We start from the raw sequence: 24,259 nt of genomic DNA, 5'->3' as shown, positions 1-24,259 counted from the left end.
GGAATGGAATTGGAAACACAATCCATATCATGTTGAAAAAAAAATTAAAAAAATACATTTTCAGTGCACACTTTACCATTGTGTAAAAAATATTTGTGTATTTCTAAATATATCTATATTGCCCACTAAAATATTTGTGAAGGGTCTAGTGCAGGAGAGGCCAGCTCCAGTCCTCAAGGGTCACCACAGGTCATGTTTTTTTTTCCAAACGTTTTTATTGTTTTTTGTAGTATCACATTAAGGGCCTCATGCAGAGAGCAGCGCTAACAGGGAAAGCGGCATGTTTTGGCGAATTCTGCCTTGAGAAAGGCAGATAATGGCAAGTTTTAAAAAAAGCGCCAATTTATTTTTTTCTTGAAACTCGCCGCGCGGCTGGAGAGATCCTAATCTCTCCAGTGTTTAAAACGGCCGTATGCAGAGAGCCGCGATCGCCATCTAGTGGTTGTTCGCGCCAAAAAAATGCCGCGATTTTCAACATTTTTCCTCTCCACCATGAAGCTGGCGCTCCGCGGCCGGTGGAGGAGGAAAAAAAAAATTGATTTCTATCCCACTAGTTTCAACAGCGCTCATAGCGCTGGTTGAAACTCTCCATATGCAGAAAGGATTGTAAATGCAGTTTTATGCCCTTTCTGCATATGGAGAAAAAAACTCTCCAATAAAGCTAAATTTTATTCCCCTCTCCAATTCTAAATAGCGCTGCTCTCTGCATGAGGCCCCAAGACTTTGAAACAGGAAGAACAATCTACATAGATTTAGTTTGAATAACAGAACTATCTTTCTTTGTATTTAAATATGTAATCTGGTCATAAGGTCTTAAGACATTTCATTAAAGCCAACATAAGCTCCATCTTAGCTTTAGAACATTTAGATACTTCTAGGCCTGTTTTAAGGATATCCCTGCTTCAGCACAGGTGGCTCACATAGTGGTTCAGTCAATGACTGAACCACTTGTGCTGAAGACGGGATATTCTTTAAACCTGACCTGCTGGTGGCTCTTAAGAACTGGAGTTGGCCACTCCTGGTCTAGTGTCTCACATTATCACACTACTGTAATATTATCAATGTGAGATATGCGAAATGTTCAGTCATTATTTTAACTTTGTTTTCCTTAGGGATGAAGTTCAAATAAAGAAAAAAATGAGACATTTTAACAAATTAAAATACACCAAAATGAACACTTGTTTTAGCATACCTTTTGTGGCTATCGTGACACAGTCAATTTTCGTTTCCTGTGACAAAAAGAGAGGGAAGAAAGTATTTGTAATAGAGAACGAACGCAGACTTGTTCTAAAACCAAAATATATGAATGTAATGTTCTCTAGAGAGTGTGTACATGAAGTACTTAAGTAGATTCTGTTTTGAGACAATTGATGCAACGGGTACAAAAATAAAATGTAAGTGTTCAAAACCTCTTCCTTAATAAATACTGGTAACATAACAGATGTATTTTAAACATGATGTCTTGAGCTCTTTTTTGAGGGGGAGGGGGAGGGCATTATAAACATGCAAAGCTCACTGACCTTGAAAGATTTATTATTATTAGTATTATTATTTTGTCATTGCGCAAGCTACGTTGTTAAACATCATGTCAGATCATTTAAAGAAAAAACTAAAAATCAATGGCATTTCGCAATCTTGCTTTGTCAGTACGCTGTGAAGGAAGAACCATTATGGGAGCTGGCGGAAACATTTTCAGGCTGTCAGGAAACCAAAGCTCATCAGGATGTGAAGGGTCGGATAAGTCTACTCAGGAAATAGAAAACAATTTGTGGAAGAGTCAGATTTAGTCACATGAGACGTGTTTTGTATAGCGCCTTTCTAGGTACTTCTCTGAACTCATCTACTCCTTTCCTTGAGAAGACTTAAAAAAAAAAAAATCTATATATATTCATATTCATATAGCAACTTTGTATAAGGAAAACTTTAACATAGCAATCAAAGTCTACGTGTAATGGGAGTAGAACAAACATACAGTTGTATATAGTGCCAACATGAATTTGAAAGACCTGAATCTCATGTAAAGATGTGTGATGTTTTGTAACAAGATAAATAATCTCCAAGCATGCTAGTTATGAATTAGGATTTCATAGAAACAACTGAATGCTGAGAAGATAAGAAAATGAGCAGCCTGGATGCCACTGCTGATGAACATGTCAGCATGTCTATTCTTGCCTTACTGTAACTACAGGTCTGTAACCTGACTCATCCTATCTCAGGATTGGAGCGATCATTTAGGTGCGGGCATCCCAATTCACTAGCTCAGCAGGGAACCAAACCTACTAATTTCAGCTTGTGCTTGTTATCCTGCAAGCAAGATAACACGTACAGTATAAAGTGCCCAGCAGAGCACAGAATTCAACTTTGCTCATCTGTGTCAGGAAATTACAGAAACGACACCTGTCGTATGAGCCTTACCCCATTTGCGCGGCTGGCAGCTTGGAAATAAATGCTGTAGCTTTTGTGTGGTAGAAGCGGGGCGTTCCAGTAGCCGCTGTATGTCTTATTATCGCCAATGGTAAATGGCTGGGCAGCTAACAGATCGTTTGCTGGAAATTCTGCTGCAAAATAATACTGAGAATTCAGTAATGATGAGTTGAGGACATGTATGGGCACTGGGTAACACTTTAGGCGTTCACTTGTCTTTTTGGTCCTGCGAGGGTGCTCTTCCTCAACGACAATCTGGTAAACACTGAAAAAGACAAAAGGAAAAGCATATTCTTCATCTGTGGAGCACACTGGTTTCTGTAATGAGTTCTAAAGAACTTTGAAATGATAAAAGTACAACAGTTGAAGTCAAACAGCTGCTAACCATTTAAATATACAGTGTGTATATATATATATATATATATATATATATATATATATAGTCAGATAAGGCAGCTGGCACTCCAATAGGTGCTGTTAAGCCACAGGTGCACGTCCCATATAGAGAATGTAGTTATACGTTACCGTTCCAAGGATTGGTAAACAAGAGACAGCACTCAATGTTGAAGATCAAAGTGTATTAGTGAAAGCAAAAATACATCCAGAAACCCAACGTTTCGGTCCTACAGAATGGGACCTTCCTCAGGGGGATACAAAGGGAGAATGACACAGTTCACCACATATTTATACATCAAACACTGAAAGTCAATTAACCAATCACCATCACCCAATTAAATTAACACAAGAAACCTGCAGCTCTGATGTCATATGTTGATTAAGCTTACATAAGATACCTCCATACTGCTAATCACTCAGCTGTGTATCATCCATTGTCATGGTTATCAATGGGTGTGAGCTCTGATTGATATGGCAGGGGCAATAGGGAGAGGATATCTAAAGAATTAAGGCAGGTTGTGCCATACATAAGTGAAACATTATAAAACCAGGGACATATATATCAAACACTGAAAGTCAATTAACCAATCACCATCACTCAATTAAAATAACACAAGAAACCTGCAGCCTGTTGATTAAGCTTACATAAGATACCTCCATACTGCTAATCACCCAGCTGTGTATTGCATCCATTGTCATGGTTACCAATGGGTCTGAGCTCTGATTGATATGTCAGGGGCAGCAGGGAGAGGGTTTTTAAAGAAGTAAAGCAGGTAGTGCCATACATAAGTGAAACATAATAAAACCAGGGACATATAGGTGTGGGGGAGTGTGGGGGAGTGGTGGGGATCATGATGGAATGTACTGACATAACTAGAGGGCAGAGCCAGACTATGTCATATGAACCATAAGTGCATATGGGAATACCACAATAAGTAGAACTTGCATGTAAACAAATGATGAATAAATATGTATAGACTTCTAACCAAAGGAGAGCAACAGAGGATATTATACCATGAAACACATCAGTGAAATTAATGTGATTGTCCACACACGCACATGTCCATGGGTATCATCAGGATCTGACCTAAAGAAAACAACTTAGCTTAAAATCCTCGTTAAGCCCTTTTGGGGTCATTGTACTTAAATCAAAGATAGCTTTAGCTTCCAGCTGTAATAGTAGTTTATTCCTGTCGCCACCCCTGGTAGGGGCACGAGCCTGTATAATAGGCATGCATCTTAGAGTTGCTAAACTGTGTCTGTGTTTCCTGAAGTGTCGTGCCACCGGTTGGTGTTTCAAATCATTGTCATCTTCAGCACCCAGAAGTGCCTTCCTGATTGCACATCGATGAATACTGATACGTTCCTTTAACATTCTCATCGTCTTTCCAACGTAGTAGAGCCCACATGGGCACTTGATGAAGTACACTACATATTTAGACTCACAGTTTAAATATTGTTTAATTTTTGTAGATTTGCCAGTCTGAGGGTGAGCAAAAGTACTTCCTGTTTGCATAAACTGGCAGTTGGTACAGCCATGGCATCTGTATGACCCCGGTTTTCTCGCCAGCCAGGTCTTTGCTGGCATGTATTTGTCAACGGGATCAGAATGTGTAAGCAGATCTCCCAGATTTCTGCCTCTTTTATAACAAAAAAGGGGTGGAGCATTAAAGTCTTTCCCAATCCTGCGATCATTAGCCAATATATGCCAATGTTGTTGTATAGACCTTTTGATATGTCCAGATGCAGTGCTGTAAGTGCTGACCACCTTACAGCGATCAGAATCAGTGGTCCTCATTGTTGGTGACAGCAGCTCCTCCCTCTCTGGGATCCTGGCTTTGATGAGTGCCTTATTGACTTCTTTGGGATCATATCCCCTCTCTAGAAAGCGAGAGGCCATCTCCAGAAGTGCACACTCCACTAGTTTGGGGTCACTCACAATTCTCCGGACACGTAGTAGTTGTGAGAAAGGGAGACCTGCTTTTAATGGTGGAGGATGATGGCTGGTTGCATGTAATAATGTGTTCCTATCTGTGGGCTTCTGGAATAGACGTGTGCAGAGTTTTCCATTGTCCTTATAAACAATGGTATCAAGAAAAGGAACTTCAATGGTACTGTAGCTAGCTGTGAACCTAATTGTGCATGGAATTTTGTTTAGATACTCAGTAAATGATAGAAGCTCTGTTTCCAGTCCTCGCCAGACCAGGAACACATCATCAATGTAGCGATAGTAGTTAGATATACGGTCCGCAAATGGGGCATCGGTAAGCAAATGGGTGTTCTCGTAGGTATCCATGAACAGGTTGGCATACGCCGGTGCCATGTTTGACCCCATAGCGGTGCCTGTTAGTTGCAGATAAAAGGTTTTCTCAAACCTGAAGTAGTTCTTATGGAGTATCACCTCCAGCAGCAATAACAAGCATTCTGGAGGCGGCCCCTTGTGCTCTGCAAACTTACTGAAGTGGTCACGGATCGCTTCAATGCCCTCCTGGTGTGGGATGTTAGTATATAGACTGCCCACGTCCATGGTTACCAGTATAGTATCTGCAGTAACCGGCGAAATGCCTTCCAATTTGTGGATGAAGTCAGTTGTATCTTTGACAAATGAGGCCATCCGCATCACCATGGGTTGAAGGTAGAAATCCAAGAACTGTGATAATGGATGACACAAGGACCCTCGTGCCGAGATGATTGGTCTCCCCGGAGGCTTGGTCAGAGATTTGTGTATTTTAGGGAGTATATAAATGACCGGTGTAATGGGGTATGTTTGCATCAGGAACTTGGCTGTTTCCTCCGCAATCCACGAATTATTGAGTCCTAGCTGTATGATAGAGTCAATCTCCTTCTTGAACGGCATTGTTGGGTCTGATTTCAGACGCTTGTAGTTAGTATCGTCTCCAAGCTGGTTGGAGATTTCCTTTTTGTAGTCAGAGTATGCCATGACTACAATTCCGCCACCCTTGTCTGCTGCGCGTATGATGATATTTGTATTTGCCCGTAGTGACTTCAGTGCTTCATGTTCTTCCCTGGTCATGTTACGGAAACTAGTTCTGTATTGGCTGATACGTTGTCTAGTATCTCTCTCCACAAGACTCATAAATGTGGTGATGTTATGGTTCACGACCACAGGATCGAATGAACTCCTAGTCTTGAAACGGCCCCCAGTAATTGGGTCCCTGAGGGTGCTTGTTGATGTATCCCCTGTAGGTTTGCTATAAAAATCTTTTAGACGCAATTGTCTATTGAGCTTGAAAAGATCAACCTCCCATAGGAACGGATCCTGTTTGTGTGTAGGTACATACGATAACCCTTTCTGGAGGACATCAATTTCTGTTGTAGTCAATACATGACCAGAGATGTTGTAGACTACCGTCTTCTCCATCTTCCTCTCTCCCCCCTCTCTCCTCTCTCCTTTCTGGAGTCCCGTAGTGGGTATCGGTGGTTTCCACCCACCTCTCCTGGTCTGCCGCCTGTATCGGAGTCGGGTAAGGGGGTTTTTTTTTTTTTTTTTTTTTTTTTTTTTTTTTGTCCTGTCGTACCTATTCCTAAAAAAGGATCCGCAGACGTGCCTTCTTGTGAATCAGAAAAGTCTGTATCACTTGTATTGTATGCTGCACCAGATACTGCTGCCTTCCTGGTATGTGTATAGTGGCGTCTGCCCCTGGAGGAGCTCTGTGTGCTATCTCCAATCCCCAGAAGCCACTTATAAACACGTCGATCTTTGTAGTCCATCTTAACCTGTTTCAGCTTGTCCCGCTTGTATTTGACCAGCCCCTCACGGTACGCATCTATGGTGGTCTGCAGTTTGTCAGTCCAGTTAGTGTTGGTATCAGCACTGAGGGTATCACCATGTTTGGAATAGATAGTATCGATCTCTTTTTTAATTTTCCCCAGTTCCTTACTGGACTGTTCGATTACCAGTATGGTAAGGTCAAATGAGCACTTATTGACAAGGGTGGCGTCATTGTAGTCATGGCATACTCTGACTACAAAAAGGAAATCTCCAACCAGCTTGGAGACGATACTAACTACAAGCGTCTGAAATCAGACCCAACAATGCCGTTCAAGAAGGAGATTGACTCTATCATACAGCTAGGACTCAATAATTCGTGGATTGCGGAGGAAACAGCCAAGTTCCTGATGCAAACATACCCCATTACACCGGTCATTTATATACTCCCTAAAATACACAAATCTCTGACCAAGCCTCCGGGGAGACCAATCATCTCGGCACGAGGGTCCTTGTGTCATCCATTATCACAGTTCTTGGATTTCTACCTTCAACCCATGGTGATGCGGATGGCCTCATTTGTCAAAGATACAACTGACTTCATCCACAAATTGGAAGGCATTTCGCCGGTTACTGCAGATACTATACTGGTAACCATGGACGTGGGCAGTCTATATACTAACATCCCACACCAGGAGGGCATTGAAGCGATCCGTGACCACTTCAGTAAGTTTGCAGAGCACAAGGGGCCGCCTCCAGAATGCTTGTTATTGCTGCTGGAGGTGATACTCCATAAGAACTACTTCAGGTTTGAGAAAACCTTTTATCTGCAACTAACAGGCACCGCTATGGGGTCAAACATGGCACCGGCGTATGCCAACCTGTTCATGGATACCTACGAGAACACCCATTTGCTTACCGATGCCCCATTTGCGGACCGTATATCTAACTACTATCGCTACATTGATGATGTGTTCCTGGTCTGGCGAGGACTGGAAACAGAGCTTCTATCATTTACTGAGTATCTAAACAAAATTCCATGCACAATTAGGTTCACAGCTAGCTACAGTACCATTGAAGTTCCTTTTCTTGATACCATTGTTTATAAGGACAATGGAAAACTCTGCACACGTCTATTCCAGAAGCCCACAGATAGGAACACATTATTACATGCAACCAGCCATCATCCTCCACCATTAAAAGCAGGTCTCCCTTTCTCACAACTACTACGTGTCCGGAGAATTGTGAGTGACCCCAAACTAGTGGAGTGTGCACTTCTGGAGATGGCCTCTCGCTTTCTAGAGAGGGGATATGATCCCAAAGAAGTCAATAAGGCACTCATCAAAGCCAGGATCCCAGAGAGGGAGGAGCTGCTGTCACCAACAATGAGGACCACTGATTCTGATCGCTGTAAGGTGGTCAGCACTTACAGCACTGCATCTGGACATATCAAAAGGTCTATACAACAACATTGGCATATATTGGCTAATGATCGCAGGATTGGGAAAGACTTTAATGCTCCACCCCTTTTTTGTTATAAAAGAGGCAGAAATCTGGGAGATCTGCTTACACATTCTGATCCCGTTGACAAATACATGCCAGCAAAGACCTGGCTGGCGAGAAAACCGGGGTCATACAGATGCCATGGCTGTACCAACTGCCAGTTTATGCAAACAGGAAGTACTTTTGCTCACCCTCAGACTGGCAAATCTACAAAAATTAAACAATATTTAAACTGTGAGTCTAAATATGTAGTGTACTTCATCAAGTGCCCATGTGGGCTCTACTACGTTGGAAAGACGATGAGAATGTTAAAGGAACGTATCAGTATTCATCGATGTGCAATCAGGAAGGCACTTCTGGGTGCTGAAGATGACAATGATTTGAAACACCAACCGGTGGCACGACACTTCAGGAAACACAGACACAGTTTAGCAACTCTAAGATGCATGCCTATTATACAGGCTCGTGCCCCTACCAGGGGTGGCGACAGGAATAAACTACTATTACAGCTGGAAGCTAAAGCTATCTTTGATTTAAGTACAATGACCCCAAAAGGGCTTAACGAGGATTTTAAGCTAAGTTGTTTTCTTTAGGTCAGATCCTGATGATACCCATGGACATGTGCGTGTGTGGACAATCACATTAATTTCACTGATGTGTTTCATGGTATAATATCCTCTGTTGCTCTCCTTTGGTTAGAAGTCTATACATATTTATTCATCATTTGTTTACATGCAAGTTCTACTTATTGTGGTATTCCCATATGCACTTATGGTTCATATGACATAGTCTGGCTCTGCCCTCTAGTTATGTCAGTACATTCCATCATGATCCCCACCACTCCCCCACACTCCCCCACACCTATATGTCCCTGGTTTTATTATGTTTCACTTATGTATGGCACTACCTGCTTTACTTCTTTAAAAACCCTCTCCCTGCTGCCCCTGACATATCAATCAGAGCTCAGACCCATTGGTAACCATGACAATGGATGCAATACACAGCTGGGTGATTAGCAGTATGGAGGTATCTTATGTAAGCTTAATCAACAGGCTGCAGGTTTCTTGTGTTATTTTAATTGAGTGATGGTGATTGGTTAATTGACTTTCAGTGTTTGATATATATGTCCCTGGTTTTATAATGTTTCACTTATGTATGGCACAACCTGCCTTAATTCTTTAGATATCCTCTCCCTATTGCCCCTGCCATATCAATCAGAGCTCACACCCATTGATAACCATGACAATGGATGATACACAGCTGAGTGATTAGCAGTATGGAGGTATCTTATGTAAGCTTAATCAACATATGACATCAGAGCTGCAGGTTTCTTGTGTTAATTTAATTGGGTGATGGTGATTGGTTAATTGACTTTCAGTGTTTGATGTATAAATATGTGGTGAACTGTGTCATTCTCCCTTTGTATCCCCCTGAGGAAGGTCCCATTCTGTAGGACCGAAACGTTGGGTTTCTGGATGTATTTTTGCTTTCACTAATACACTTTGATCTTCAACATTGAGTGCTGTCTCTTGTTTACCAATCCTTGGAACGGTAACGTATAACTATATATATATATATATATATATATATATATATATATATATATATATATACAGTGGTTGACAAATCACCAAAAAATCTACTCGCCACCTAGTACCAAACGTGTGCTGCTTGGGCCAATATTTACTCGCCCGGGGGTTAAATCCACTCGCCCGGGGCGAGCAAATGTATAGGTTTGTCGAACACTGTATGTATATATATATATATATATATATATATATATATATATATATATATATGAGAAAAAAGAGAAAAAGCGCCCGATCCATGTGTAAAATCCAAATACAAAGTTTTAATACAAAATTACAAGACAAATGCACACTCACAATTTGTCAATGCAATATAAGCATTGTATGGGTAAACTCATGCGCCGACCGCTTGCTTCGTTACGTCAGACCTCACTGCTGCCGGTGTGTATTTTTTCATGTTTTTTATATATTTTTTTATTTTTTCACACTTTTACACTCACCATTTATATATAACCACAATCCGAGTTCCTATTATATATTTTGTATAACTGCCATTTATACAGGTCATCTGTGTTAACTATTTTTGACGATCTGTGTGCCATCAAGAGTCTGCTGTAAGGCTGGAACACAACCAGGCGCTGTCAAACTATACATTTTATATATATATATATATATATATATATATATATATATATATATATATATATATATATATATATATATATATATATATATATATATATATCAAGAAAGGGGACAGGCACTCCAAAATGTTAAAAGAAAGTGACATTAATATAACTCAATGTTTCGGCTCTCAAAGGAGTTATTAAACTTCAACAAAAATCAACACAGATGCCGTTTCAGCACCATGGACAATTACTGAGAGCAAATATTTGCTATGTGTGATTTTGCAGAACATCATACAAGAAATATTCCAGGTCTTGTTAAAGATAGGGAAATTCATATAACTTTCTTAAAATGTGAAAACAGCATATAGGACCAGTTCTGAAAACCCAATAGCTTAGTAAAAAGGGAACTTATCCAACAAATTCAGAAGTGTATACAGTAAAAGTAGCCTACTGTACATCTGGATTGTACATTTTTGGTAAATGCCTGCAGAGTATGAGTACAGCCGTGATCATGTCCGATTTGTAGAAAAATGCTTCCGGTTGTGGGGTATAAGGCAGCTTTCAAAAGGATGAACCACATCCAAAATAGAAGCTAAAAAGAGAGCGCACGGCCCTTGTGTCTGCAAGATCTGGAACCATTTCGGATGCTATTAAGCAGAGGTGACCGTGGAGTCTTCAGTTGGTGCATGGGCTGGTCCCATAATATGCCTTATTTTTATAGACAAATTGTAAGTGTGCATTTGTCTTGTCCATGATATATTAACATTTTTCATCTGATTTTACACAAGGATCGGGCGCTTTTTCTCTTCTTTTTTTTCCAATAAGTACTGTGGGAGGTTGGTGAGCCCAAGAAGAAGCAGCCTGGACTTTTGTATCATCTTATCCATGGACTTATTATGGACTTAAGTATTCATCGATATTTTTAACTCATTATTGGCATACTAATACACGTTTTTTTTTTTATATGCCAATATTCACCTAATAATTTTTTGTATTTTTTACTTTAGTCCTATGACACATTTTGTGTCATTTTTTCATTTTATATTGTATTTTTATTTTTCATTTTTTGAATGCACACTTTTTTGTTTTTTTATTGTATAGGCAAGATATTCATTTGTTTCATGCCATATATATATTGATATATCTATTTTTAATTAGTCATCTGTACTTGGTGCAACATCTTGCCACATTTAATCAGAGCTGCAGCAATTTGGGTATAGTGTGTGAAGGGCGCTGTCTTTAATACTGTTAGTTTATATATATATATATATATATATATATACATACATACATATATATTATATATATATACATATAATATATATATACATACAGACATATATATTATATATATATATATATATATATATATATATATAAATATATATATATATATATATATATATATATACACACACATATAAAGGAAGTGCCTGAATTATAGATTGAAGTTCAGCCCCTTAGGGGTGAGACCCTCAGTTGGTTTCCAGCCAGCTCCTGCATGGGGTGGGAGAGTGTTGGAGACGTCTCCGCCCGGCTGGGAGGAGACATGTGCTCAGACTCGTGGGCTGAGAGCAACAAGCTACTCTAGCCAGGCCTCAATATTACCCACAGGCCAGTACCATCCAGAAGCCAGGGATCTATCCTATCTACTGAAGCATACACTGTAATGACACCGGCAGTAGCTGCTACAATAAAGACCATCCTCATTTATACTTCTGACTCGGCGGCAGTCTGTTGGACTGAGGTATTGGGGGTAAAGGTTGCCATGGTGGGTCTACCTTCATCTCTGCTGAACCCACTATGTCTGGAGGCGCTGACACCAAGAGGAGAAGAGCCAGCAGATCCCCAAAAGGGATCCAGGACATACTTGAAAAAGAGAGGTAACTCTAAATGTATTACTTCCTGGTAAATATTTTATAAATAAATAAATAAAAAGGACTGTCCTATTCCCCCACACTATTGCGGCAACTCATCTCTCCTGTTCCCTCACAGGTAAGCACATCAGCACTACATCAGCAGTAGCCTTGAAGGGGGAGGGGAAAACATTTGCTACATACATATATATATATACACACACACACACACACACACACACACACACACACACACACACACACACACACACAGAGCCATATAGTGCCATCCAAAAGTTACTAGTGGGAAAAGAGATGCAAAGAGAAAATGTACAGCTTCATTTCAGCTGATTAGGAAATTGAAGCCAAACTTTGGTACAACCCTGAAAGAATATTACAAATGCAGTATGTCTCCTGGAAACAATTTCAGGTGAAAAGTAATTATCTTAGGTACTCGAACAGGGGGAAAAGTAATTATCCTAGGTACTCGAATAGGAATAAAATAAATATAAATTGAAAAAGCTGGTTGGGAAATGCATTAAATCATGTAATGCATGTTTGAAATGCACATTTAATCAGGTTTCACAACTCGGTGTTAGAAAGGGGGATGTTCTCTTCAGAGAAGAAACACTTTAAAATGTCATAACAAGCGATGAGGCTCTTCATATATTTTTCTTACAAAAGACCTTAAGTAATGCGAGCAACGAGAAAGCCATTCTCTAGCTGTGGCTATTTACTTGAAGCAGTTCCTACTAAAACAGGCCGCATTAATAAAACACAGAGGAAAGAGAAAAAACTGACAAACCCAGATACAGAGATTGATATAAATCCCACTATACAGCATGTGCATCAAGTAACTGGAGACTCTTCAAACCGTAAGCTGAGTCTCGTAGGCTTCTATTTCTAATGCTCTGATGACGTTCTTCCCTTGCTCAAGAAGATTTCGGCATCATTCAAGTGAATGGAGCGGAAATCTTCCCAGGAAGAAGAGTAAGATTCATTTAAAAGGAGCTGAAGTCCTCATATAATGGGAATTATATCATAAATGACTTTTCACATTTGGCACAACCTTGGATAATTAAAACATTAACATTGTTTTAATAGTTAAAAACCTAATAACGCTATATCATCGTGGATGGTCCTCTACTGACTCAAATTAAACATGTCAAAGACGGAGCTCATCATACTTCCTCCCAATCCCTACAGCCCCCTTCCCTATTACTGTTGGTAGTACTATCAAACGCCCTTTCCTCTGTCGCTGTACTGCCAGCACTTTAACGTAGTCCCTCATCCTCTCCCGTCTCGGCTATTGCAACCTTCTACTGTCTGGCCTTCCTGCCTCTCCCCTGTCTCCCCTACAATCTACCCTAAATGGTACTGCTAGGATCACTTCACTCTCTCCTAAATCTGTTTCAGCTTTTCCTGCTGAAATTCCTCTTCAGGCTTTCTATTAAATCCCATATTACACACAAAATGCTCCTTCTCTCTTTTAAGGCTATACACTCTTCTGCCCCTCCTTACATGTCAACCCTATAGACCTGCCCGCCTCTTGCATTCTGCTAATAAACACTTCTGTCTACCCCTTTTGTATCTGAAGCCAACCACCTCTCTCTCTTACTGCCCCACACCTCTGGAAAGCCCGTACCTTCAATATCCGACTAGCACCCTCTCTCTACACCTTTCAGGCATATCTTAAAACACTAGTGAAAAAAATGTGATTGCAACGGCGCTTACTTATAACAATGTCCTAAAAAGTGAAATTTGTGTAACCATGTATTTAAAAGCAAATGACAGAAATAATATCTATAAATTCAATTACAACGTGAACTGTGATCTATTAGTTAATCATGTGATAAATCCACCACCCAGTGTAAAAGGTGCTAATAGAAAAGCTACTCAAAACCCTTGTAAAGACTGTTCTCTTAGTCTTTTTGATTGCAGAATTCCTCAAAGATTCAGGGGAGCGCCAATGTTCACGTGATTATATGAAAATGAAAAATAAAGGCAACATAGTGTGATACAGTCTCAATTCTTTCTTTCTAGTGAAAAGGGTAATCCACTCACAATTTTCCTTTCAAAAATCAGGCATTACAGAGACACTCCTCTCTCTGTTTAGAGCAATGAGCATGGATATCCACAGGTGTAGACCCCTTTCACTTTTTCTCCACCACCGCACGAATACGCAGAAATAATAAGAAATACCAAAATTGCGCAATAACGTCTTAAAATGTATTGGAGATCATCACAGATAAAACATATGGCTATGCACTCACATACGTAATAATAGGTACAGTCATTGTACGAAATCCTGATAGATAAAGCAATTCACCGGTACACAGTGTGTTTCTTCCCTCTGCTTCTCTGCTCCCATCAACGTCACATCCGGTTGACGCAGGGCTGTGGGCGGAAGTGCTGTGAGGGGGATCTCCGGCTGCCAGGACTTCGCACCGACGAAACGCGTAGAATCCTGTGTTCAGCATCCAGTCTGTGCAAGTCAAAGTTGCGAAGTCCTGGCAGCCGGAGATCCCCCTCACAGCACTTCCGCCCACAGCCCTGCGTCAACCGGATGTGACGTTGATGGGAGCAGAGAAGCAGAGGGAAGAAACACACTGTGTACCGGTGAATTGCTTTATCTATCAGGATTTCGTACAATGACTGTACCTATTATTCCTTATGTGAGTGCATAGCCATATGTTTTATCTGTGATGATCTCCAATACATTTTAAGACGTTATTGCGCAATTTTGGTATTTCTTATTATTTCTGCGTATTCGTGCGGTGGTGGAGAAAAAGTGAAAGGGGTCTACACCTGTGGATATCCATGCTCATTGCTCTAAACAGAGAGAGGAGTGTCTCTGTAATGCCTGATTTTTGAAAGGAAAATTGTGAGTGGATTACCTTTTTCACTAGAAAGAAAGAATTGAGACTGTATCACACTATGTTGCCTTTATTTTTCATTTTCATATAATCACGTGAACATTGGCGCTCCCCTGAATCTTTGAGGATATCTTAAAACACACCTCTTTACTGAAGCATTTGTATTGCTCCCATGGCTAGTACTAAACATCGGATATGCATTTACCATGGCCCCTTGCATACAGACTAACCATATAATACCCTCCTACTGTCTCTGTAAATTCTCCCTAATTAACAATTACATTGTAAGCTCTTTGGGTCAGGGACTCCTTTTCCAAATGTTTACTTTTATGTCTGAAGCGCTTCCGATTAAGTATCCTGTTATTACGTCACATGTATTACTGCTGTAATGTGCTATGTACAAGGATGGCGCTATGCCATGTGACAGAAACCAGGGAGATGTAATAAATGCGATATATCCGAATGTCCCAGAATGCTGGACAGCTTCTATCCTATTTCGGCTAGAAAGTACAGCCACAAAATAAGGCCGCAGGCATGGTCAGCGCTTAGCCGCTGACCCACACTCATGCTTGCCAGTGAGCCCCTGCAGCCGCAATGAGAGCTGCTTTAGCAGGGGCTCGCGCACGCTTCCGCAGGCGTGCGAAGGCGTAGCAGTAAAAAAAAAATTTGTTTGCGCGCTGAGGGGGGCGGAGGGCCAGTCACGTGAGTGGTTCGCCCAATGAGGGCGAACCAGCTCTGTGACATCACTGGCCCGTCCATAGACACGTCCCCCAGACGGCGCGCGTAGTAAGGCCAGGGAAAGCACCCGCTTTCCCTCAGCCTCCGCATGGGAGAAATGTCTATGGACTCAGCCTTAGTGTGCTCCATCCCACAGTTTCACAGAGGCTGAAACGGAGGGATGAGAAATCCAGGCCAGAGATTGGCTGCTGCTCAGGTTCCTGAGGAAGCCATTTGTCACAATACATGCATATTAAGCAACCTCCAGTTCTTTTTATTAAAAAGTGTAGGATATAAACCACTACTTGTGTTTGAAGTAAGGATTTCAGCTTGCCTAAAACATTTATTAAAATGTTAATAAACGAAGTCCACATAGATATTCCTTCAGGAAGTCAAAGTTTGTAGATTTCATTTTGAGAACATGACATTTCAAGCAATGCAGCAGCTCTAACAGGAGTGCCTGGGAACAGCACAATATAGACTTGTGAGGTCAGCAAAGTAGATCTGTATTGAAAAAAAGCCTTCCGAACCTCTCCCAAAAATCCATTACAAGGTATAGAAGAAACATATATATCAAGGCAACTACGTTTGATCATCTCTTACATGCAAAGATGGCGAGATTAAGAAAAAGCGAGGAAGGTGAATGGTAAAAAAAAGATGGGGGTAAAGTTACAGGCACAAAGTGTGTCAAAAAAGTACAGCATAAGGAAAAGAAGAAGCAGAGGATCAGTGTGCAGGGTTTGGATAATAATAATAATAATATAATAGCATGTTCTTGTATAGCGCTGCTAGTTGTACGTTGCGCTTTACAGAGACATTTTGCAGGCACAGTCCCTGCCCCGTGGAGCTTACAATCTATGTTTTTTTTGGTGCCTGAGGCACAGGGAGATAAAGTGACTTGCCCAAGATCACAAGGAGCCGACACCAGGAATTGGACCAGGTTCCCATGCAACAATCTCAGTGTCAGTCAGTGTCTTTACTCACTGAGCCGCTCCTTCTCCTTCTTTGGATAAACTGTTTATTACAGTGTGCAATGTGTCTAGCACAGTACCCAGTATTAGTAACTGGATTCTCTGCAAAAAACTGCAGATAACATGAGCATAGGGCAATTTTGTGTTTCAATCTTCTTTTTTTTAATATTAAGATGCCCCGTCGCAGCATCTACATTGAAGATTGAGGAACATATTTAATAAGCAGAGCCATTCAATAAACCACACCTTCCGAGCCATGAGGTGTCATATGACGTAGCACCACTGAGTAGATATGGGCCCAAATCTTGCCAAAACATTTAGTACAAAATACAATTTATAAACTATTCAGCAATTTGATTTTATTCAATGTACTTTTCCTTTCTCTCTAGAATGTAAAAGTTATGTGCTTTAATCCTTATGTAGTCAAATTGTACTTCTACAAAGCTCGGCCTCTTTTAAAATTGTTTTACTTCGAACGTGTAATAATACATTTTGTTTCTTTGTACCGTGTCGCAAGACATACAGCACTTGAAAAGGAACATTAAAGAAAGCATAATCCACAGCCTAGTTTCAATCATGGTAGAGAAAACATGTTTCGGAACCATTGACAGCAGCAGCAACAGTTTTTTGGAAAACAATGCTACATGCCGAAAAAAAAAATCGATTTTGTTAATTATTTGACGCGAAGAGAATTTTAACTAAATGTTTCTAATGTGCTAAGGAATTTCTTTCCTATTTTATCTGGAATTTGTAAGCAGAGGCAGGGAGAAGATTTCACCCACAACTGCAACGAGTGTCTGTCCGCTATATATACACAGTAGCTCTTTTGAGGGCTCAAGATGAAGTTATATATCATGTTGCCCACCACTGCAGTGGAGCCTTCCGTTAAAGATGCTGGGGGGGCGGGGGGGAATATTCAAACTAAAGAAAAAGTAGATTGAGTATTTATAACCTTAAAGCTGACGTTTATGTAACCTTAATATGAAAAAAAATAAGCACTCAATTTGAATCTGTGGCAGTGTGCGCCAATGGTTACATTGCAATCGGTGGCCTGGAAATACATCAAATACTCTCAGAATTCAATAACTTCAAAATCACAATACTGGAATAAAAATGTGCACAATATATATATATATATATATATATATATATATCAGTTTTAATACCTTTTTTTTCTACTTTGGTAAGTATGCATTAGCAGCTCATCACTGACCTATACACTGAATATTACATTTGAAATGTCTGCCATCTATTTGTCTTGAGATACATTAGGGAGAGAATAAAGTTGACTGGAGTAATTTCAAACCCAAAATGTCTTTTCATCTTTTCGCCACAAGACAAATTAGATTTGCAAGTAACCAGACCTCAAATCTATTTGCGCTTCAATAATTTAAAACACTTAAAGGTCAAGTAGCTTTTTTTGTTCTCCTTTATCAAAGTCCAAGTGCTAATGAAAAATAACTAAATCCCATCGCCTGTCTAATTTCCAACCGGTGCTGTCTACCTCTGATGTAAATTAACACATTATTACCTCCTAGATCATTGGTAGTTGGAGCAAACTTTCTAAGTCACGTATTTTTTATTTGTATGAAATGAGAACATATCAAAAACTGTATTCATTTACTAGATCTTTCCACTTTTCAACTTTTCATCTAATAACTATTTTGTGCCTTTTTTTTTTTTTTTTTTTTAACCCTGAGAGACACTTTCGCGTTGTGGTGTGTCGACAGGTAACGGTTACAGATAATTAACTGGGCTACAAAATGATTTAAACTCTGTGAACAAGTGTTTCTTTCTAAGTTTCTGAAGGATTATGGAAAGCATATAATACAGCTCAGCCCCGTTATAGCGCGATCCGCTAAAACGCGGATCCCCTTATGTGTGAGCGTGGCGCCCGTTTTTTAAAAGCTAATTGAATTTTTTTTTTTTTTTACATTTTAAAGCTTTATTGCTAACAGACGAATGGACAGACACACACACAATACTCCCCTGCACATCACATCCCATCCCCCCTGTCCAGCACATCCCCCCTTCCTACACATCACATCCCCCTGCCTGCACATAACCCCCCCACAGCCTGCACATTACATCCCCTTCCTGCACATCACATCCCCTTCCTGCACATCACATCCGCCCTTCCTGCACATCACATCCCCCTGCCTGCACATAACCCCCCACAGCCTGCACATCAACCCCCTGCACATCACATCCCATACCCCCCTGCCCATCACATCCCCCCTTCCTACACATCACATCCCCCTGCCTGCACATAAGCCCCCCACAGCCTGCACATCACATCCCCTTCCTGCACATCACATCCCCTTCCTGCACATCACATCCCCTTCCTGCACATCACATCCCCCCTTCCTACACATCACATCCCCCTGCCTGCACATAACCCCCACAGCCTGCACATCACATCCCCTTCCTGCACATCACATCCCCTTCCTGCACATCACATCCCCCCTTCCTACACATCACATCCCCCTGCCTGCACATAACCCCCCACAGCCTGAACATCACCCCCCCTGCACATCACATCCCATACCCCCCTGCCCATCACATCCCCCCTTCCTGCTCAGCACATCCCATGTCTGCACATCACCCCCCTGCCCTTAACACCCCCCCTTCCTGCACATCACCACACACACACACCTCTCCCTCCCTCTGTACCTCCGCTGATGGGGGGAGGAGGGGAGAGAAGGGAGCTGGTTCCTGGCCACGAGACTCACAGAGACAGCTGACATCATGGCCCAGACTCCGTGAGATCCTCCCCCACCCCTCGCAGACTCGCAACTTCTCTGCACAGGACACAGATCAGCTGCTGCTGCAGATGCCGGGTAATGCTGCGTGGGGGTGCCGCTGCAATGCCGGCTCAAGTGAGAGCTGGAAGAGTTATTACAGCTCTCCCCCTCCGACGGACGCGCAATCCCTGATCGTGGCAGCCATTTTTTATATTGCGATCCCGGTTATAACGCAGTCGTATCGGGTGTACCCCAAGGGCCGCGTTATAACAGGGTTCAGCTGTACTATTATACAGATAAGAACCCCCACTATAATGAAATATGTAGATAATAAACACTTTTTTTGTTTTTTCTTTATACAATCTTTACATGGCTGGAAGCTATTCATATGTCAACTTCTCTCGAATTACAAAATACAGAACACAACATAATACACATACTGTAGATAGAAAAAAGACATATACCTGCATCATTTTGCCATATGACATATTTTGACAACTGATAAAAGCCCATGGATGAAATTCGCACCAAGGTTTATTAAGCTACAGGCATAGCAATTCTCATTAGACCTGACTGCAATACAGGATTTTAAAGGAAGAAAACTAAAAAAAAGAGGTTACTCAGATCACAAATGTACTCATACATTTAACAATTTATTTTTTTGGGCAGCTTAAAATTCATGCTTGCTTCGTTCGGCTAAAAACCCCTTTGGAAATGTACAGTTGAGGGGTTAGGACAGGTCCTACAAAGCTACATGGAGGATAGTGGGCAAAATGGACTCTTCATTCTGCCAACATTGTAATCTTAATACTATGCAATAACTTCTGCCACATAGCAGCCAGCTACATACTGAGTAGAGGTTGTGCTATATAGAGAAGGAATATCAAACTTTTTATAGATAGTGGACTACTGCAGTAGAGTGAATGGCCACAGCTGACTGTTTTGTAGGCTGACGGAGAAGAGGTGTAAGGGAAGGTGCAGACGCAGTGGATGGCCAGGCTGCTCCCATTGTCACTCTTCAAAGCCATATATGTTATTTTGAATCATTTTCTATGAGCAGTTTTTTAACATATTGGGGTCAGCCAGAGAGAAGTGCTGATCTAGCACCAGCGACCTTCATATCATCTCTTGCTTTTTTTTTTTTTTTTAACATTTTGAGTGTCAAGTCTCTCTGTGGAACAGGACCACAGCGGTCAAGTTTTAAATTGTAATTTCAATGGAAATTTTCTCTAAAGTAGGGATTGCAAAAAACAAAACAAAAAAACATTTGTTATCATCCTCATTTACATGCACCCACAATTTATTAATGTATGAGGTGGCAGCATATTCTGCAGCACCATACGACTGGTAAGGAAGTCCCTATTCCAAAGAGTTGTCTTGCGTTTTATTTTTCTCTTTACCTCTCCTCTGTGTCTTTTTTCTGTCTTGTTTTGTTTCACCTGTCCTCTATCTTATGCAACTGTTGATGTGCATTAGGAATTCTTCCTCGCTGCGCTACCCTTGAAACCTCTCCATGGGAAATAACTCATATCATACACAAATAGCCTTACTGTTATTTACACTCCCTGTGTGATACCAGTTAATAAGGAGTATTTCTGGAGCTAAGTTTTCTGTGAGAAATACTACAAATAATGCCAGCTAGAGATTTTGTATACGACACGCACTTGGTAGTCCATTTACCAAGGCTCCCTGTAGTGTTGTTTTGTGTTTGTTAATGCAGCGTTAAAAACCGGCGTACCTAATTGAAAGTGAATGCACCAAAAGTATCATTATTGCCTCATAAATTAACCGCTAAACGATGTCAACATTACAATGCAGCGACAGAAAGCGCGCCTTAATAAATATTTCTCTACACACATGTATGTATGCATGCTATGTAATGCAGATTACACATATCCATCATCTTAGTTAGATATGCATCATCTTTCTGCGCCACGAAGCAAGTGTTGTAGAGAGATAACGTTTTAATAGACCCCATCGTTTATACGGCCAGCATTATAGAAATTAAATACATTTTCTTTTATAGAAATGACACATTTATTGATGTTGTAATAATTATATATCCTTTCAATTTATCAAGACCCATTCATAAGGCTTTTTACCTTGATTCACCACACAATCAACCATAATATATCTGTGCTTGGTGAATTAAACCCAACATAAAAATACAATTATTTTAGTTTAAAATAACATAGTATGCTGCAAAGAGGTGCTGCACGCTCATTAATTTAGCAAAGCATTTTGGTGCAAACTGTGCAACTTGTAAAGTGATAATACAGTACATGCTGAGCTTTAACTAGGTTCACGGCTATACTGGATCCAAGAACTGGGGTAGTTATCTTAATCTACCTCACTATTCTTTTGTTCCTAGTCTCTGGTAGAGAAACACAATTTAGTTATGTGCTGAACGGACAAAAGCAATCTAGAAATGTTATATCTGTATCTATTTTTCTGTCATTTAGCACCGACAATCATGTTTACACCTTTCTCTGACATACTGTACGAAGCGCATCTTGGCTTAACAAAACCAAACGTGAATATCTGTAACATTCACTGCAGGGTAAAAATGAAAGCTGACGTTTCTGAGATTCTCAGGTGATTGGTATAGTCATGTAATACCATTGGGTTTGAATCCATGAAATGAAAGCCGTAGATCAAAATGTCACTGCAAGGTACAAGTAAGTCAGTTTAAATTAGTAAAATGTTTAATAGGGCAATTTAGTAAAGCTTTGCTTTTGTGTACTGATAAAGAGGATAGTCACTTAAATCCCTTTACACAGTACATACAAATCATTCTGCAGATATGTCGGGGAATGTGTGCGATAAAACAGAAATGTTTTGTAACTGCAACTTTTTTAGACTTACAATAAACTGATCTTTCTTGAATAAGACATTCCATTTTTATTTCGAAGAACTAGACTTGCTAGGAATAAAGGGCCTGTGTATAAAAGCAGCAAAACATGTGAAATCTTATAAGTATTTATTTTTTTGTTAAATAAATCATTTCTGTAGTATGAGATAATGTGTTTTTTTTTAATTTTTTTTATTCAACTCTTAATGCCATTTTAAAACAATTTTACAGCATCCTTTGATTTCTATACAGTAGCAGGTTTTAGCCCACCTCCCAAGCAGTGCAAGATATGTGCAACACTTTCCTGTTTGTGATCATTTGTTGCCAAGGTTCCCAGCAGTTTGAGCTGTAAATAGTAACAGTAGATGACATTACCTTAGTAATATAAGGATACATTAAAGCTGCTGAGTTACACTGACTGAAGGATTGATTGAAACGGAATGGCGGCCATTATGTTAGGCACACAATCAGGGGTTTGATAGATTTATAACAGGAGCACCAAACAATTACTGAGGTAAGAATGTAGAATTATACTGTGCCGACGAGTATTCTAAAACAAATCTGGGGCAATCACCAACAAGACCCAGGTACATGCTGGGTACATGCTGGGTACATGCTGGGTACATGCTGGGTACATGCTGCAACATTCCAGTGACATTTCTGCAGACAGACTAATGGCCCATCGGATTAACAGCGGGGGTCCCTGGCAGTCCCATTCAAACTGAATCGGACTGCCAGGGACCCGTGCTGTGTTAATCCGATGGGCCATTAGTCTGCAGAAATGTCACTGAAATGTTTGCAGCATGTACCCAGCATGTACCTGGATCTTGTTGGTGATAGCCCCAGATTTTCCAAAACAAGTTTAAGGCAAGTTTTAGAATACTCGTCGACGCACCTGTACATTGTCACATGCTTTACATATACAAATAAGAAAAAAGTTGCACCAATTGCGCATTACAATTGCTTTAGTTCATAGGCTATAAAGACTGCATAAATAGAGAGTGGAAGGGAATGGATGGAGGAAGGGAGATGATAGACAAGGAGAGGGATAGAGAGGGAGGAGGGGGCAGATACAAGGGAGAGAGAAGAGGAGGAAGAAGGGGGTAAGAAAAAAAAAAAATTAAGGGGGATAAAGAATGCGGGAAGGAGGGGAATGAATGGGGGAAGGGAGCTAGGAGAGGAATGGGGGGTGGAGAGTCCTATGAAGCATCTATACAACATGTGGGGAAATACCTGTGAACAAACAGATACCTGGAAATATGGCAACTGAAATCGTGTGAATATACTAAGGATATTGAAAATGTGAAAATCACTTCTAACTGAGGAATCGCAGGTGTGTTCACAGGTCTCTCTCCACGTGTTGTGTGGATGAGTGTTTTGGGAGGTATACAAGTCGATGGCTACTCTGCTCAATAGGACTCTCACCCTCACTCCCAGTAGTTTATTCTCTGGCGAAATTCAAACTGACAAAGTTTAATTTCAAGTTTTTAATTTTGCTTTGACTTATGCGCCCATACCTCAAAATCATTTGGATCTGCCTTAGAGTATAACTTCAGTGACTTTAACATTCTGTTTATAGCACAGTTTCGGTTCTAAGATTATTTAAGTAATAATCCCCGAAGAACAGGGCATTATTGGCCAGTAATGCCCTGTTCTGAGGGGATTATTACTATTATAGGCTAAATGTAGACTTTTTTTCCAAAATAATAGACACTTTTGTATAGTTAAATAGATTTTTTTATTAAAATAAAATGGTAAATACATGAAACCACCTCTATATACGCTTACACTGCAGATATCTATATCACACACTGCCGCCCCTCTGTACACACACACACACACACACACACACCAGCTCAACACACACAAACTGCTGCTACACACACAAGCACACCACACACTCCACAGCACCTCTACACACAAACACACACTGGAGCTCTAGACACACAACACAGCACCTCCTCTACTCACAACACAGCACATCTACACACACACAACACTGCACCTCTACACACACACAACACCGCAGCTCA

General features: G+C 40.6%; 1 protein-coding gene across 14 annotated transcripts in view; it reads right to left on the bottom strand.

Moving 5' to 3' along the window:
- PTPRM (protein tyrosine phosphatase receptor type M) overlaps window positions 1–24,259 on the bottom strand; it is a 791,475-nt gene that overhangs the window by 330,779 nt on the left and 436,437 nt on the right. For all 14 annotated transcript variants that reach the window (XM_075585347.1, XM_075585335.1, XM_075585339.1 and 11 more), the window contains exons 12-13: window positions 2,416–2,689; window positions 1,193–1,229 (exon numbers count right to left, since the gene is read on the bottom strand). In XM_075585347.1, the coding sequence (XP_075441462.1) occupies window positions 1,193–1,229; window positions 2,416–2,689 (311 nt within the window). The remainder of the gene's footprint in view (window positions 1–1,192; window positions 1,230–2,415; window positions 2,690–24,259) is intronic.

The sequence above is a fragment of the Ascaphus truei genome, chromosome 2, assembly GCF_040206685.1.
Source record: "Ascaphus truei isolate aAscTru1 chromosome 2, aAscTru1.hap1, whole genome shotgun sequence".
Classification (NCBI taxonomy): domain Eukaryota; kingdom Metazoa; phylum Chordata; class Amphibia; order Anura; family Ascaphidae; genus Ascaphus; species Ascaphus truei.
Note: the sequence above shows the minus strand (reverse complement) of the source record. Positions and strands in the feature narration are given on the sequence as shown.